Genomic DNA, 19,441 nt, shown 5'->3' on the forward strand with positions numbered 1-19,441 from the left:
GGTGATACTCGAGTACTAACTTTATTAACAACCTGTTACTTCAGACTGACGATGTCTTAAAATGCCATATTAGATCACATTTATTTTGTATCTATACAACAATGTTTACGATCAGTCTCGCGCTTGTTTAAACGATTAAACGCTTCATTATAAACCCTGTTATGAATTTGAAAATATGTGATATGATACACTTCTTCGGTGATTGTTGCATTCACGCATTTATCTGTGTTTTCTATGACGTTATATGAATAGCTTCTCGTTTATTAAAAAGTTGGAAGGTATATAAATGTTTATTGAGCATCTCTTATGGAAGTGACACGGTTTAAGCTAGTTTTTTGTTTTGTTTTGTGATAATCACTTACTTTGGTAACGCTTAATAACTAAACAGGATTAAACTAGTTGTTACAGTAATGCACCTCTACAGTAAATATCTGTAGCTAAAGGGGAACAATATTATGCAAAGTTTGGGGAATAAATACGTATGAGGGAACTGATGCCATATAAACATCCAAATCAAAGCACTCTTGAAATACTTGATAAGTCTCGAGAGATCAACATTTTACACGTTAAAATTCAGCAAAATAACTCATAATTAATAATAAAAATAAATTATTTGTGACCAACAATCCTAAAATCAATCAAATAAAAATGAAGCCTAATGTCAAAAAATACTTTCATTTCCTGGCTTCTTTATTCCCCAAACTTAGCATATTGTTCCCCTTCAGCTACAGATATGTACTGTAGAGGTACATTACTGTTACAATTAGTTACGATGTCAAATCTGGTAAATTATGCGGTACATTGCGTGCCATTATCTAAAGCGTTTGTCATAAAACTTTGGTAAAACAAATGTCTAAAACACAGCGTTATTTGAATAAAACCATCATCCATTTTACCAAGGATTTGCAGTTTTATCACACTATAGTCCTACGCGTTGAATAGCTCTGTTTCTGTAAATGTTTTCATTCATCCGGGGCATCAAGAAAACGAGGCCTACATGATGTATATCTCTGATAACACATATAACTCATCATCAGCTGCGTTACAGCTCATTGAGGATTTCAATCCAACCCAGTCGCTCAAATAATTTCTTAATAATATTTTTTTTACATAGGTGGTCATAAATGAGTTATAATAATCTGGTTCTAGTCAAAGTCATCACTTCACCCAGTGTTTTAGCACTTTATCTCCTGTCTGCTGTTCTTCACATCCCTCCCTCGTCGTAGAGGAAAATGTGTTGACCGACACAGCAAAAAACACCTTTCAGTTTTGATTTCACGGTGAGTTTAACCCCCAGGGCATCACTGTGACTGACAAAGCACATGACACAATGTTGCCATTCGCTGGATTGTCTATTCATATTCAACCTGGAAGATGAAATGTAGGCTATGCGAGCATTGAATGAACATGATAGCATCAGCTGAATGATTAGGTTAAAGGGAACATTGTGATCATTGTGAGTCTATGCATCTCTTACTAAAGGAAAGGCAGACATCTCTCTATTTTCATCTACACCGTGACCTTTGTGACGACTGCTATCTTGGGTGATCTGATCATTCCAATTACTTTAGGATGCCTATGTCCACGTCACATCCCAGATAGCACAGGTACATCTGTCAGATCTCTGATAAACATCTGCTGAGTAAAAACATCTGTTGTACATCATTCATCTCACAGACATCTTCCAGAGGTCTATAGGACACCTGACAGCAGACGTGTCAGAGATGTAGGGCAGATGAGCAAACAGCATCTGCCAGATGTCTATCAGACGAAACGTGTGCTTTCTTCACAGGTGTCCCCCTGTTTAGTCTATATGTGAGATATTTGTCCGCAGGGATCTTTAAAACGAGCGCTTGTCTCTTTAAGACGTCACCCCGCCCCCGCAGCCGCTCGATCACATGACCCGAGTCTCGTGACAGTGCAGTGGCAGCAGGATCGTCGTCGCTTTGAGTTCGAGGAGTTGAACTTGCGTAATAAATCACGTTTCTCTCATAAGAGCAGCGAGCGATCGGGAGGATACAGCGATGGCGCATCTTTAGGTCGCTTGAACAACCCTCCGGCTGAAGTCGCATGGAGAGAGAGAACTTTTCTATCTCGCATTTGTTTTCCTTTGTGCGTGAACTTTACCGAACAACGCAGAAGAGGATTTGATGTCAGTTTGGTGACGTGAGAGCGGACATGGATAATAAACCTCTTCTTCAGGACAGACCCCCGGCGTATAACGCGGTCCCGGTTGCGTACGGGTACGGCGCGATCCCCGCGGCCGCTCCGCCCGCGGCGGGCTTCCAGCCTCCGGCAGCCCCGCCGCCCTATCAAGGCAAGAGAAGCGCACATATACGCTGCGCAAGACCAATAAAGTATCGCGAGAGAGATTCGGAAGCGCTTATTTTGAACCGCTCTCGCGGCACTTCGATGTCATACGCCGATCGGCCTGCGCAGCGCTGCATGAAGCCGAGCACGCACACACTGTATTTTAAAACCAACGCACAACTTGTGTGTGTGTGTGTACATAGTGTTACACTGCACTGAAGAGATTTGGTAACGTAACGATGATTTTACTATAATGCGAATATTTACTATAGTAATCTGTTGTAAATTGTAGTATACTATTATGCTAATCACTAATCACACCAAAGCATACTTTAGTATTTTGTACTTGTAGTATTGACTTTAAAGTTGAAATACTTTAGTAAGATTCAGAAACACTGTTTTGTATAGTTTTGCACTGTTTACTATAGTAAAGTTTTTCTTGTCGGATGATTATTATGGTAAATGTAAATGTAGGAGAAAACATTCATCTATAGTGGTTAGTTTATTGCCGCATAATCGGTTTAACTAACTAACTTGCAGTTTAAAAAAAAGAATAATACAAGAGTCTCTTTAATATAAACAAACTTAAGACTTTGTTGGTTATTTCCTAACTTTTACTTTTTTAAAGAAATATCAGCATATCAACATTTACCATGTTTGCAGTGAACTGCGATTCTTTTAACGTCTCAAGGGATTTCAGTCATCACGTATTATAATCGATTTTCACGGTGAATAATCCGATTATTTGAGATGAACATGGATCGAATCCATTTCAACATTCAACATTTGATGGCAGCATCACGTCGTACATCGTTTTTCATCCATTTACTATTCAAAAACATTGGCGTGTGTGTGACTGACACCTGAAGTGAGAGGAGAGGCATGTTAAACGTGTTTATTATTGTCACTGGCAGGTTTTCCAGCTGCAGCGGCAGGTTATCCAGCAGCTCAGGGTCAGCCTGCGGCAGTAGCAGGTCAGACGGCCTACACCAGCACTTATACCATCGTCCAGCCCTCTGTGGTGGTGGTGGGTGGATGTCCGGCCTGCAGGTGAGCTTCAGTACACGCGTCACTTTCTAACAATGCGTCATCATGAAAACAAAGTCAGTTTTACTTTGTCCCAGTGTCGTGTAATATGCCACCAAGGCATCCCTTAAAATGTGTATTTATTCCATAAGAGACACGTCAACAGTATTAGACAGTGAAACTTTACATCATGTCGGTTTTGTGTGAAGGGAAATCCATAAATGGAGCAGATTCGGTTTCTAGAGAATTCACAGTGACCGCAGTGGTTTCTGTTTCCGCTTGATCATCTATGTTCTTCTGTAAGCACATGACAGATCACTGGCTGAGACATAACCGTTGCTAACTCACTCCTGGAAGTTTCACAAGCTTCTTTGACCTTTCCTGCCAAACCATAAATAACACTTGCTCTGTTTTGCATTAGTTTCAGTAAGATGTAGGCATATCACCTAAATAAAGACAGGCTTTATTGATGCCTAGAGGACTTAAATAAAAATAATGACAATTTGGTTTATATACTGTATGGCATATGTAAACCAAAATATATACTGTTTGTGAATATATGTATCTTGTTTTTAATATGTATTTGAAAGTACTGAAGCTGTTAGTTCATGTTTCTGGCCTTAAACTGGACTTTGACCAGTTTAAAGATGTTGACACAGTTTTAATGTATAATCAGTTCCTGCTTGGGCATGTGACCGAGAGAGAGAGAGAGTCCGGTCACATCACAAGAGTCACGGTCAGGCTCATGACAGCAGTGATTTCACCCTGAACTTAGCCTCATTCACAAGATCAATGCAATGACCGGTTACAGCAAACGTCTGCTCAAAAATAACACATTGTGCTATTGGAGGATCTCAATTTAGGGTTTTACAAAGTGTTTGCTAAACCTGCGAGTACATCAAGTAGATCAGTTATATTTACCTTTTTGCTTGGATAAACAGGACTCCACAGGCTGACAGTCATTTCTGAGTAATCGAGAGAATGACGTCTGACCGTGCCTGGCAATACATCTCGCTGTTTTAACGTATAGAGTTGTCAGGCCTCTAACATCGAGCAAGTTTTAGAAGTGTTCTGCAGACAACCATGAACGTAACATCTTCCCAATCAAAACGCAACAAAGCAGGATTTGTTAATCGGTGTGGTGTTGATAAATGACTGATGTGATGTGTGGTCTGTGCAGGGTCGGCGTGCTGGAGGATGATTTCACCTGTCTGGGAATCATGTGTGCCATATTCTTCTTTCCTCTGGGAATTCTCTTCTGTCTGGCCCTGCGTCAGAGGAGATGTCCAAACTGTGGAGCCACATTCGGCTAAAGGGACCAAGAACCCCAGTCCTCGTCTTTTTTTAGCGTTCAGTTTTAAGCATCAGCATCATTAACTGTATATGTAATCACAGTACGTCTATAATGTCAAATGTCACTTTCGTACAATGATAATCGAACCATCACAAGAGTAAGCAACCTGTCAAGAAGATGTGACACGCTGCTCATCCTTATTTTTAACTTTCATATGCCTTGCAAGCACTATTTGCTGAATTTTGTTTTTCTTTATGTAAAACGTTGAATCATATTAAAGCCAGTCATCGACTCACTAGTGCCTTGGTGATGGCAGAGTAAACATGAAGCGAATGAGCTTGGACTCGCTGGGAGTAATTCCTGGATGGACACAGACTCGCTTTCCACATAAATGAAACGGGGCCGGATGATTTATTTCCTTGTTTGATTTTCAGTTTCATCACCGAGTGTTTCAGGCTCATGAGAATATGTTCAAACTCCACATCACCGGTTTTCTTCCTGAAATTTCTGTTGATTGTTCCAGCCATGTGTCACATCACATCACATGTCTTCATAAGATCAAAACGTCACGTTTAACTTCTCTTTTATTCTTTCTTTGTGCTTTCAGTACACACTGTTGTATATGTATATCTTGGATTTCTTTCTTCATGCGGTCTGTTGTTTTGGGGGCCATGTTTTTCTTGTACTGCACTGATTTTCAATGTCAGTCCAGTTGAGGTCCATTGAAAGAAAGTTGTGTAGTTTTACTCGAGGTCCTCCGTCAAGTTAAAAATGAAACCTGCAATAAACAAGTCAAGGTGGCACCTAAATATATAGAGTGTCACATGAGGACACGTCGAGTTACTCTTTGACAATGGAATTGTTTTTCTTCCAGTGACCGACAATCAGTCTCGGCCGTGTTCAGATCAGCGTGATTTTCTTCATGATGTAGGCATGCTGTTATAATCGCTTCTAACTTTTTTTACATTAAGAGATTGTAAATAAATCCTACAAGTGTTGCCCTTTGTGTCTAAATCATTGTGTTGAATTTCCATGTGCATCAATTATGTTTAAGGGCCAATACCACAGCAGTTTACACTGCTTTAGTTTTTTAATACCATTTTGGCAAACAGAATTTTTTTTCATTTCCAAAAATAAAACAATTGCCAAATATGAATTGTGTTCAATTCTACTGAATGTTGCTGGAATGCACCAGTAGGCTCAAAGGGATAGCACACCCCCAAAATTAAAGTTCAGTCAACATCATTTATTCACCCTCACGTGGTTCCAAACCTGTGCAACTCTTTCTTCAGTGGAACACAAAAGAGGATATTTTGACAAATGTTTGAGTGGTTTTGTGTATACGATTGAAGTCGGTGGTGTTTTTATCACATCTTTTACATTCTGCAGAGGATGCGCACATGATGAAAGAATTTCCATTTTGCTTCAACTGAACCTTTTCAAATTCTTTGTAATGGGTCATGTTGTCTAATGTGTAAGCGATTGAAGTTTGTTTGGGAAAGCTGAGCTTACTGTTACAGTTTTTTCTTATTCGCTTTGGTACGATTTTCACAAGTATGTGGTAACACCTCACAACTGTTAGTACAAAAAGCATCAAAAAGTCTGTTTATATAAAAGTGGGGGTGTAAACACTGGCAATTTCTTTCAACATGGAGCAGGATAGACAGCAAGGAATAGGAAGAGCTCGTGGACAAGGGATCCGTCAGAGAGGTCAGAGAGGTGGGCATGGGGCCCATCAAAGGGTTGGTCATGAGAGAGGGGGAGGCAGAACTGGTGTCTCTAATGAAGTCCGGGCCGCCATCATTGATCATGTGGTGAACCGAGGCCTTACTATGGCAGAAGTGCCACATTAGTTGATCCAAATCTAAAAAGATCAACTGTCAATTCTATCATCCGAACCTTTCGCCAAAAAAATGGTAAGTGTGGAGGATGTATACTATTACATTCACAGTAAATTGTAATGCATGTAAATTCATCAAACATGTTACAGTATTTATACAGAATGATCTATCGACAGTATACTCTGTTCTATGCTTAGAATTGACAGAAAACCCCATAGTGGTGGCCGTGTGCTGACCGACCAGCAAGAGTTGGCAGTGGTGGAAATGGTGAGGGCCAGGAATGACATACGGCTGTCAGACGTAGGCCATTATTTGGCTCCTATAATGCTGCACATCTTATTGAGTTTCTCAATGAAATTGAACACCTATGTAATTGTGTGGGACAATGTCAGCTTTCACCACGCAGAAGTAGTTCAAGCATGGTTTCAGGCCCATCCTCGATTCCTGACTCTCTACCTGCCTCCATACTCTCCTTTCCTCAACCCTATTGAGGAATTTTTTCAGCATGGAGGTGGAAGGTCTATGATCGCCAACCCCTTGAGCGTGCCACCCTCCTTCAGGCCATGGATGATGCATGTGATGACATCAAGCTGACCAATTTCAAGCATGGATTCGTCACGCCAAAAGTTTTTTCCAAGGTGCTTGAACAATGATAACATTCATTGTGATGTGGATGAGACTCTATGGCCAAATGCTCAAGACAGGCTTGATCCAAATTCATGTAAATTGTGCACTAAATGTTATGTTTTGTTCTCATTTCGTTACATAATAGAAAGTATACCTATGTTACAACTCTATCTGAAAAATAAAAAATAATTTGTCCAAATGATTGTAGAGGATGTGTTCATTGATCCTTCACTTGATTACACATAGGATGGATATTTTGGAAATTATAGATTATGTAAATGCAAGTATTGTAAGTGTATTGGCTAATGTGAAACTGTGTAATCTGTCTTTTATAGTACTGTAGCATATTCATTTCAGCTCTTCTAAGGCCGATTTGAAACCTGTATCTTGCATTGTTTGCTGTTGTATGAACCGATTGTTAAGAGTAGTAAACTGAAAGAAGATCATACTGTTGTGTTTCTGTGATTAAACCAAATGTTCCCATTACAATAATCTTGTGTTTGAAAGCATGATTATGTGGACTGAAAACACGTGCAACTGACTGAAAGCATTCCATCAGGTTTTGAAAGAATGACTAGCTGCGTTACAAGTGTGATCAGTTTGGATTTTTGTACTGAGAGTTTGAAAATGTACACCTTGTGAAGTATTTTCAAAGCATGTGTTGCTGTATACATCATTCAAATGGATGAAATTGTACCCACACAACCACAACACTATGCATAAACATAGCTCTTCTCAAACTCAAAAACTGAAAAAGCACGATTTTTAGGGAACTGATGGTTCCCTAGTAGGTATTACTATATAATATATTAATATTGGTAGCGTTAAATAAACAATGTCAAATAAAATGTAGGGTGCAACATGCAAAGTTCATTAAGAACAGGAATTGCACCACCGTGTGCCCACTTGAGACTGCAGCCTTTGGTGTATTTGTTTTCATTACACGTTAACTATGTAAAAACCTAGTTTGTGCTTTATAATTTCAGCATAAGTACAGGGAAAAAACTTTTTAAATATTGACCTTGAGGATAAAAAGCCTTGTAGATACCACTGAACCACACAGTGATACTTGCAGCTATTATTCCAATACAACTTTAAATGACTCGATGTAAATCATTGATTCTAAGCAAAACACAATTAGACATAAAATATTTTTTATTTTTATACAGCAGTGACGTAGAAGATTAGGTCAATATCAACAGAAAAGTGCGTTGCTACAATCAAAGCCAAAATAAGAGTTTCCCCGAAGCATTAAGAATAAATAAAGCGCTGTCCATTAACCAACAATCGAGAGTTTTGAGACACACCTGATAAAGCAATGTTTTTTATCTAAAAGAATGTGATCACTTTTTAAAAGACAATTTCAGCTAAAATCTCTTTTTGGAAGCAAAGCTTGTATTGGTGAGGGCCAGCTGACCGAGTTAGCCAGCTAACTCTAGTAAACAGCATAACGCAAAACATACTGTTCCCAATCTTTACATTATATCTAGATCACAGCGCTTTGTCACTTCTAAATACTTCCAACATTCTCACGTATACATCGGATCAAGCACAAGTTCACGAAGAGGTTAAAGAGTAGTGACTGGATTCAAATTCGGACAGCATCCACCATAAGCATCATTTTCCATCAGAACTCATGTCGGGATTTCAGTTCACATCACTATCATCAGGAATTTTCTGTAGATTCCCATCTAGTCGTGTACGTGTTGAGAACACAAAGCTCTTGACAATGATAAAAAAAAAAAAAAGAATAGCTCACCCAAAACTCTATTCGTCCTCACATCATTCCAAACCCTTTGATGGAAAAGCGTTCAGATTTTTCCCCGATACAATGAAAGTGGATGGGGACCAGGGACATCCAAAGTCACCATTCACTTTCACTGTATGAGATAAAAACTGTCGGGATTTGATATTGGAACACAAGAGTGAGTAAATGATGAGATGTTTTTTGGATGAACTATCCATTTAAGACCACATTCGCTCTCCTATCATTTACACAATGATTCCGCCAACAACTGAAAGTGAAACATCTAGCGATCCTCGCAATTGATTTCATCTCTCTCGCTCTCTCTCTCTGTGTACACACTTCTTCTCACACACACATATATAGAGAGAAAGGCCAAGCTCTAAAAGCAATAAACATAAATAAAGTGGTTCAACAGTATATGGTGCATGTGTGCATTATAAACACATCATCCTCAGCGGAGACGTGGTCCAGTCCCAGCCCTGCAGAGATGCATGTATGAGGGTGTCCAGTTGACAAATGTGCACTGTGAATGCATGAAGGCCGTCTGTGGTGATGATCAGACAATGGGAGCTGATCTGTCATTGGTCACTGTGGGTCGGAGTTTCACTGTAGCAAATGGATTTCCTCCCCTAAAGACATAAGAAATGTAAATCACACACCTCAACAAGCCGCATGATTTGTAGCACAAACGGTACCGGACACGTTATGTGCCAACTTTGAATTCTTATTTTGTTCCAACAGTGTTAGTGATGGTTGACTTGGCACAAGCACCGCTTCTACATTTGAAAACGATATCATCTACAGCAGGGGGTTTTCTACCTAAATTCACTGTTAAAATCACTTTTTTCCATAATTAATTTTTCCAAACATTTCCAGAATATTTGCGTATTGGTGTGAACACTAAATTTAATGAAAATATCTCAAATAATATAGAGGAGTTGAGATTCAAACTGACACAGGATAGGCTAGCTTTTTTGATCAGATTGATGTACTCGCAGGTTCAGCAAACTTTGATTTTTGAACTCGCCGATTACAGCAACTGATCGATTCATACTCACCCTAAAACAGGATGCTTTGGCAGCCCGTTTGACTGAGACACCTACAAGAAACAAAAAACTGAAATGTTACAAATCTACAGAGCAGACGACATTGCTGCTTTCATCAGACTGTCTGGAATCACAGTTCACCAGGTGAATACACAGTAAAACATTTAAAGGGGAAGTTCACCCAAAAATCTACTTTGCGTGGATATTTACTGACACACATGGCGTTAAACATGTTAAGAGAACTTTCGCCGTCTTTGGAGCACAAATGAAGATATTTTGTTGACATCCGCGAGATTTCCAGGCCTCCTCATAGACATCATGGTGGCACTTTTCCGCGTTGTGAGTCAGTGCGCCGGCGTCCAATAGGGTCAAGCCCCATGCGCACACACCTAATACGCATTCGTCAAAGTGCTCTCGCACATAAAGCATTCTCGTTGTTTCCAAAACAATCCATCTGAGCCACTATGAGCGGACGGACCAATTTAACGTTGTCTTTAGTACTTTTCTGGACCTTGACAAAAACTGACACCACGATGTTTATGAGGAGGCCTGTAAATCTCTCGGATGTCACCTAAATATCTTCATTTGTGCTCCGAAGACGGCGGAAGTTCTCTAAACATGTTTAACGTCATGTGGGTGAGCAACAAATCACACAAAGTAGATTTTTGGGTCAACTTCCCCTTTAAGAGCTATAATTGGGAAAGAGACATTGTTCGCCGGGTGCCCGCTGTACAGTTCATACTACACAGTGAGTAAAAACAGTGCGAATTGAATCATGAAACATCAGTCAGATGTGAAGTCAAATTGAAGTAGAAGACACAGGTCTGATGACAGTCAAGGTGTGGAATGTAGTCCTGCAGGAAATACTTGTTAGTGTAAACTCGTCTTCAAGACGTTGAACACTGAGATGTATGACAGCCCACATCATCTGATTTCTTCAGCAGGAAGCAGTTAATCTGTTAATGTGTCAAAGTTGTCTAAAAAGTTAACTCCAAAATGTGTTTTTTTCAGATTCATGATAAAGACGTACAGTATATGTACATGCAAACACATAGCACATAGCACGTGGTTATAGCAAGCAAAATAACATGGGATGTGTGTGTCTAAATGGGTCTTTCGTATCTTGAGTGATCAGATTTGAAGTAAACAGATACAAACAGATCACATCTGCATGGTGGGAGGACCACCACGTAACTAAAGTTTGTAGTTGGCCATGGTGTGAACTGTAAGTACTGTATGTTTTTATAAAACAATTTCCACAGACGTGGTAAGGTACACATTTTACTTTGGGATTAAGGAGCATTAAAAGAGTTTATATTCTGACTCGATGCCTCAACAGCTGACTATGTACCCTAACAATCCCTCTTTTAATGCAAATCATTGACCTTTTTCAACCACTTTAAAAAGTCTGATCGCATAAAAAGTATTACACCCCATATCAACATGTGACTCATGTGTGGTCGTAAACTCAATCCTTTTCCTACTGGCATTATATTATACTACTGAAATAATAAGTATATATATATATATATATATATATATATATATATATATAAGACAAATGTAAGTTACTCAACTCAATATTAACAGTGATGCCACTGAGTACCGTCAGATTGAGATCATGAGTACTGACTCTGTCTGTCCACTAGAGAGCAGTAGTGTACTGCAATCTCAATACTACTTTTCATTCATGTAGTGGTCAGCTGACAGTGCACATCACTCCAAAAACTTTTCACCAAGTCCATATAACCATAACTTAACAGTAATTTCATGTCAGATATGAGTTGTTTTATAAACTGGTCTTGAGGTCCGTTCACACCAAGAACGGTAACTAATGATAACACTAACTGATATATGATATATGATGTTTCGTATATAGTTATCTTCACAGAGTAATCATTCTTGCTTTTAGAGTACACACTGCGATTCAAATTGACAGATGATAATCTCAAAAGAATGCAAATGCTCATCTGTTACCCGTCTCGCTTTCTCTTTCCTTCCTTTTGCTATCGTGCAAACAGAAAACCTGGCAGGGAGCATTTTTCACCCAAAGCTTTCAACGGCGAGCGCTCAAAATCCGTCCTCCCCCACCCCTGACCTTCACTGTTTGGGGAAAAATGCATCTCTCGCCCTTCCAGAATGACGGACAGGCAGGTTTTATGAAGAGCCTCCATGTTTACCCCCGCTTTCCAGGGCTTTTTCAAACTTAGCTGGAGTCATTGCATGGCACGGGTCCCTCGCTCGCCACAGCCATAAGCCAACTCTCGGTGGGAAAGACAGGTGCCAAACAACAGGCTTTACACCTAAATGTGGCTCGAGTGCCTCTACTGTGTGCAAAAGGGATGGTCGCTGGTGCACGACAGCGTAAACAAATGGGCGCGTGCTTGTGCTACGATCGGTTTGGTTTCAGGTTGAAGTCCGTGTGGAATTCCATCGGAAAGGTTGAGCCGTGGCCCGGATGTGTACGTGTGACGGGAGGCGGGGGCTCGTCCGAGTATTTGGTGTGCCATGAATATTTTACCGTGTCTAGAGAGAAGTATCCTCTTTCACAGGCCGGCCATTCAGCTCTGCTACCCCACAAATATCACAAATCAGGGCTCCTGCAAACAACACGTGTGCTTTTGCTAGATAGCCAGTTGGTTCCTTCAAACAGAATTAGAGCTCATTATGGTAAAAGGAAGGCTCGGATCGAGATACGTCTCCCATCAGACTAGCCCTACCACAAACATTAGAATGGCCTCAATACAGCAGACGTGGGCCGTGACAGCACTACATAGTTTTGTTATTGCTTTGCCTGCTGAGAGGCTTTACGGGACGCCCTGCTCGGTGTTGAAAATCTCTGTATGTGCAACTGAACGCATGTCCATCTGGGAATAAACAAAATCCCGTCATTTACATGCATTGATAGGTTTTGGTTTGTGTTTTTGCATGCATGTAAATAAAGAGGAAAGGGGCGCCAAGACTGGGATGCTTTACAATATACAGCTTGAGCTGTGATGTCGCTATCACCATACCATCTACAATAGATCCGTCTAGAAATCTGAATAGCTGTGAGGCACAAGCCCACACTGATATTCAGCATTAAACAGCATAAATCTGCTTTTAAACCACAATTGGCATTGATCGATACGCTGACGTTATAAGAAATGTAAGCACTCTTGGAACAACACTTATAAACAACTATAATATTCAGGCTGTAAGCTTTTGCCTCTTTATCACCATCCCTGTTTTACAGGTTTCTCATATACTGTACTTACATTAACATGGCTTGAAGTAAAAAAACATCAAACTGACATGTCCTGGACTGATTTATGTTGGTTTCTAACAAAGAAAGTTACTACTTGACAAACAATGACTATGCCTCAAAAACGTACATGTGCATAACTTCTAGGCAAAAAACTGAAATAAACAGATGTGATAGCTGACACTTGCATGCCTGTCTGGATTTAGCATCGCTCCACCAACAATCCTCTTTAAAATGACCCTGATTCACTCACACACATGGACTGCAACTGTATACACGTCACTGTACAGCACGCTGACACACACGCACACACCTGTGCAAGGACCTCACATGAACTTATACAGGAGGATACCAAACTAGTTTTAATACTCGCATTCATTCATGTTCATTTCAACATTTACTAATATTATTTTTTAATCGAATACTGTGGCCCGGTTTCACAGACAAGGCTTAAATCAATGTGTGACCTGTCTGTTTTGTCTCAAGATGAACACCAGTAATGTATTCTTCTTTATTTAATGAATTCTTAACTGGCTAAAGCTAATCCCTGTCTGTGAAAGCGGGCCTGCATCTTTTAAAATGAGTTTGAACACTTTTAGTATATTTTAACCTGTAGGGCTGCTGACATAACCTGATGTTTACATGAATGTAAGATCAAGACCCCATGAGTCAGGAGTGTTGAAGTGTGGTAGAAGGAGAGTTCTGATGATAGAGACTGACCGGTTTCTCATATGCCTGTGTGTATGTTTGGTTGAGACTCTTGGTGGAGTTTCTTCTGAAGTGAGAGTCGCTGTAGTCGGCTGGTGGCAGGACCATCATGTCGTCATCTGTGTTCTGCTGCATGAGGTTCACCACACTCTTACTACGCGTGGGAGGATTGCTGGCGAAACTACAACACACAAGCACATCACCCCTTAAACATCAACACCATCCATTCGGCACAACAAACCTAGATTAAAAATATTGACTTCACACGTGGAGGCAGCAGACTTTACCAATTAGACAAATTATGCGTTTTATGAAACAAAATGGTGTTATTGCAAATGTTGCCATTAGATGTACGTGGGTGATGCTGTGAAAATCATAGTCTGTAGGTTTGTTATCAGACTGTTACATTCATAATGCTATTAAGCTAGTATGTGTTTCAGATTTTAAATCAGATATTTTTTTACAAATGATCAAAATGGATACATTCACATAAATGCTTATTGTAAAAATAATTGTGAGATGTAATAGGAAATATGAGCTATAAGAACATCTCTGGGTTTTATATTTGGTGTCAGATTCGAAAGATCCCTTGTCAATCTATGTAACCTTGACCAAAAGGTATACGACAGCATACGACATAACCTACCAATTTAAAAAAAACATTTTGTTGTCATTTAGCATTAGCAAGCTAATAGTTATTCTCCAAAAACAAAGCAGTCAACATTTAGTCTACAAAATGCGTACAGACGCAAACTCTAATACTTGTCACGTCACTCACGCTAAAATAACAAACTTTTCCCACGAGTAATCAAGTGCGTGCGATTGTTCGCGTTTGGTGTGAACCCAGCATTAGCCATAATCACAAAAAGACAGAATGTAGCATATTTTAGTGTCCAATGATCGCTCATGGTGATAAAAACACAATCGTACACTTTGAAAACAAATATTACATTATATGTTCTGCCTCTGTGACTGTTGAGCATTCAAAATGTTTACTGTTTTGTTTTACTTGGTGAACATCATTGCGTTTGCACCGTGGTGGAAATGATATAATCCATGAATAAAGATACATTTATTATAAAACCTCTCCCTCGATTAGGGAAGTATTAATGGGACTTTTTTTAAAACAATCAAACAGTTTGCTCGTATAAGGACAGGAAAGACAGTGCATGGATATCAGGCATATGCAGTTGCTTTAGACTGGCAGAAAAACACTGTGTTCTGATAGATTAATGATAATTTACTATATACCTGCATTTGGCTAAATTCTCCGCCAATATTCTCTTTTTTTTTATATAATAAACTTGAATAACTCTTGTTTTAATCTTTAATGTGTTGCCTCCTGTCATGTAATACTTAAACTATCACATTGAATTTCATGTGGTTAAGTACTGAATGTGCAAACTCTCCCTTTGCGCCTTCTGGTGGAAATTTCGCTAGTTTCACATGTAAATGTTTTTTAAGTGCCGCCCTTCCCCACGGCGGTACAACACACGGCGGTAGAGAGCATTCTGGTTGACTACCTACTGTACGATCCTGTTAATGGCATCATAAAGCATTTGACTGTTCCTTAAGCAAACATTATTTGAAGCAGATTATTCTTTGAATAACACGAGACTGTGCATTTAGAGTTCAGCGAGTGGGATTTTGTCTGGGTCACTTTAGTTAAATCTTGTATCCAGTGCTCAGCGTGCTAACAGTGAGTCAGCGCTGAGAATCACATTAAATAAATGACGTTTCTGTGCCAGACGCCGGTCTGCACTCGGAACTCAACTGTGACTATTAACACCACACCTGGAATCTTTCAATCATTTCTTCATCATTCATTAAACCAGCATTAATTCAACATCTGCTGATTTGCACAGTGCAATAAAAGCTGTTTCGGGGGGGGGTCGATGTGCTTACGGATTGTGTCAGTGGTAAAATAAGGCCTGAGTGAGCTTGTGTTTCCTTGAGAGGCGCAGCGATGGGCATCACAGCTCATCAGGACAACAAAGAGCCGTGTTAGTGTGTGTGCGGTGTCTCATTACCTGTTATTTACCGCTGGCTCTGTGTATGCACGGCAGTAAGATGATGGAAACCAGCCCCGCCTGAGAAAACACAGACACACAAGGCAATTACAGGCACGAAGAGCTTTTATCAGGTCTAAAGCCTCGTAGAAACGTCTGCCCTGATGTTTACTCGAAGTCTGCTGAGTCTAAAACTGTGGGACGGCTTTTTGGAGAGTCGGGTTGCAAAGGAGATCTGTTCCACCTGCCGTTTCCGTCACCTGTATGTGGAGCGGCGTAAGCCGACTGTTATTGACATTAAATCAGATCCACACAGCACGCTCTGTCATTACATAAAACACAATGCCAGTGTTGGTTTTGGTGTGGCATTTTCCTCAGGACATTGGTGCCTTGGTGTGCCATTTTGTTCTCTAGGGGAATGTGAATATTAATGGAAAATACAATTACAACCCAAGAGAAATACGGAAAGACAGAAAACATGTCATTTTATCACATCTGTATCCGTTAACTACAGCAGTGGCCAAAAAAGCACTCAATCTCTCTCTGTTAAAGAAACGACTCAAGTCTTTGTTCTTTGTTCCAGAACATGTTTAATAATAATAAGCGATCCAAAGTAATGTTAATATTTGTCTATCTGTGCTTGTGTGTGCTTAACTATTTACTTTACATCAACTGACGTAAAGCGGCATTGAAGGAGTCATGATAATCGTGCGACAAGGATCTGTACACATTGGAAAGTTTCACCTGTGATTTAAAACCTGCCGTTCACGCTTTAAAGTGATACTTCACCCAAAAATGTAAATTAATTTACTCTCCTTCGCCCCCCCAATGACTTCCATAGAAGGAATACAACGGTAGTCAAAAGTGCCCCAGAACTGTTTGCTGTCCTACATTCTTCAAAATGTCGTCTTATGTGTTCAACAGAACAAACAAATGATAAAGTCATTTTCGTACTGTGGGAGTCAATGAGGGTCAAGATCTGTCTGGTGATGAGCATACTTTCAAATATATTAGATACAGGTTTGGAACAACTCGAAGGTGAACGAATGATGACAGAACGTTCATTTTTGGGTGGAAAATCCCTTTAATTCATCTTGCGATGTATTATTCATAATTACAGTCAATGAGTCTGAGATTTGCTTTAACTAGAAGCACTCAGTGTGTCTGAACAGGTCGCTGTAATGCTCTGATATACCTTGTGTAGCAAAAAGTGCTCACACGTTATTTGGCACATATTAATGGGTTGCTAGGTGATTTCGCAAATCGTTCCCTATGGGTTTTCGACACAGCTGATGTTGTTTTTTAAGGCAGAACAGTGAAGAGAGACAGTGAAACTAGAGATCAAACGGGTAGTTCATCGAAAAAATGACACCTACAATTTTAAAACCAAAACCTAAAAGTTATTTTTTCTATATATCAGAAAAGTGTTGGACAAAATAAAGTCAGTCATACGGCTTTGAAATGGAAGACGTTTTGTCATTTTTAGTTGACCTTAACTTTAATCTGTGCTTCATATCTGACGCACTTAGATGCATCACATCAGTAGTCCGTTCCAACTAACTTCAAGCTCTCCCTTTACTCTTGTGGCAAAGCGATGCAGCCACAGAACGCACTCTGTCTGCTTCTGCCATCTGGTAGGATTGGTTCAAATCAACATCAACCGTTTTTGGCAGGAGCGCTGGAGCATTTTCACCACCATAACTCTATATGTCAGCTTCTCCACCTGCTGAAAGTCCTCGAGCCCTTGGGGAGTTTGTGTTCTATATCGCAGATAAGCTGGAGTCTCTAACCGGCCTTCATGATGATTTGATGACAAAGCAATGATCACAGCTGGGATAGAGAAACCACACCAACAGCTGTGTACACATGAGGACTCTCCAACTTCTGTACAGCTGAACTGACTGACTGATGCTTTCATGTCGGCTAGCCAAACTATATCTGTGTTTGAAGGTTTTTCAATTTATTACACAGATCACATGTCCTTGCCAAGAATTCACATTTCAATTGTAAAACGTGTCAGTGTGAAACCAAATTCAAGGCACTTGTGTTCATGTTTGAAACTGAATGAAACGCCATCGACAGCGGTTCAGCTTCAAACATTCAAAGAGTTGAACTCACTGTTTGTTCTTTTGCAGTTCTCCATACAGCCAGCCGTCTCTCTCTTCTGGGATCAGCAGTGTGATGATGTCACTCTCCTCGAAGCTCAGCAGCGTGTTGTTGTTTCCAGATTTGTGGGGGAATATAGTGCGCACTTTGGGTCTCTTGTCTATGTGATTGAGGCCAGTGGCCATTGACACAGACCTGGACAGTCCATTGTCTTCATTGCTGTAGTCTAGAGAAGACAAGACGGACATTCATCAACCGATAAAATCCTCAAAAACTTGATTTCAAGGCTATTATTGGCGCAATGTGCAGTCGTGATGTCAATTTGTAGTCGAAGACTAACCCTGTAGATAAGGTCTATAAGGTTTATAAAGAAAGCTGTCTGATTCGTCAAGCACCTAAACTTACATCCTTCCTGTAGCTGTGATCCTCATTTAGCAACTTCCGTTTTGTTAAAAAAAGTTGAATAGCTACTGGATAATATTATTTGCCTTCCTGCAGGTCAAGTCTATGCACACCACTTAAAGCGTCAGTTCAGTATCAAAACATATTATACCATGGTCTGTTTGAATACTGGGTTCTGATTGGCTGGAGGGCGTGCATTAAAACCCTTTAGCGCACGGGAAGCTCCAGTCAGTTTCATTCCATTCAAAATGAACTGTCATTTTCACCGGTTTGATCTAAAGCTACATTGTAAACATCAATAACAGCTTTAACTTGGCAAATGACCATGACATAAGCTAGCCGTGCGAACTATCACTTACAGTAACAGCGGGTGAAAAGTCAGTCGTTTTGGATGTAGAGCAAATTCATTCAATTTGAATAAATTATGAAAATGTGAGAAAAGGAGCACCGAAATGTTGAGAAGTTTGTCTGTTTAGTGCTCCTTTAGAAACAACATGACGAACTCCACGTAAGGGAACCCGTGTTGTATGTAGATGCAAGAACCGCACCTAGCCGTGGATCATCCCGCTTATATCACGGTCATTTGCCAAACTAAAGATGTTATTGATGTTTACAGTGTAGCTTTAGATCAAACCGGTTAAAATGAGAGTTCATTTCCTCAGTTAAACTGTCTGGAGCTTCTCGTGCGTTAAAGGGTTTTAATGCACAACCCCCAGCCAATGAGAATCCAGTATTCAAACAGACCATGGTATAAATGATATTATATTGCATTTCTGTCAATAGATCCACACTGGACCTTTGATGTTGACATTAAATTGCAACGGTTTTGTCTACGCTACATTTACACATTTGGGATATGATTTACAAGCAATGCTCAACTGAGTCACAGGGACAGGTCGAACACGTCTGTGCAATGTGTCAAGTAATGTCATTCACCGGACTCTCTCTGCTGTATGGTGTCTTGATTGAACATGTTGGCCAGTGGACTTGTCTGAGGGGGCGCTGGAGGCGGGACCATTGCTTCAGAGTAGATCTGTACAGGTACAAAAACACAGGTAAGAACTGACTACTACAGATGAGC

The 19,441-nt window shown here is 40.1% G+C and overlaps 2 protein-coding genes across 2 annotated transcripts in view; one reads left to right on the forward strand and one right to left on the reverse strand.

Moving 5' to 3' along the window:
* The first annotated feature begins 1,657 nt into the window (after positions 1-1,657).
* Positions 1,658-5,628, forward strand: bri3 (brain protein I3). The gene is made up of 3 exons (XM_079456225.1): positions 1,658-2,317; positions 3,225-3,360; positions 4,517-5,628. Exons 1-3 carry the CDS (start codon positions 2,179-2,181, stop codon positions 4,647-4,649), a joined length of 408 nt encoding a protein of 135 aa, XP_079312351.1. The 5' UTR covers positions 1,658-2,178; the 3' UTR covers positions 4,650-5,628.
* A 2,607-nt stretch (positions 5,629-8,235) lies between these two features.
* Positions 8,236-19,441, reverse strand: part of baiap2l1b (BAR/IMD domain containing adaptor protein 2 like 1b) — a 32,503-nt gene continuing 21,297 nt past the window's right edge. Inside the window, exons 9-14 of the mRNA XM_079456711.1 lie at positions 19,297-19,393; positions 17,971-18,184; positions 15,874-15,933; positions 13,856-14,024; positions 9,904-9,944; positions 8,236-9,474 (exon numbers count right to left, since the gene is read on the reverse strand). Coding sequence (XP_079312837.1) covers positions 9,402-9,474; positions 9,904-9,944; positions 13,856-14,024; positions 15,874-15,933; positions 17,971-18,184; positions 19,297-19,393 — 654 coding nt within the window. The 3' untranslated portion in view covers positions 8,236-9,401. The remainder of the gene's footprint in view (positions 9,475-9,903; positions 9,945-13,855; positions 14,025-15,873; positions 15,934-17,970; positions 18,185-19,296; positions 19,394-19,441) is intronic.

The sequence above is a fragment of the Barbatula barbatula genome, assembly GCF_947034865.1.
Source record: "Barbatula barbatula genome assembly, chromosome: 5".
NCBI classification, from domain to species: domain Eukaryota; kingdom Metazoa; phylum Chordata; class Actinopteri; order Cypriniformes; family Nemacheilidae; genus Barbatula; species Barbatula barbatula.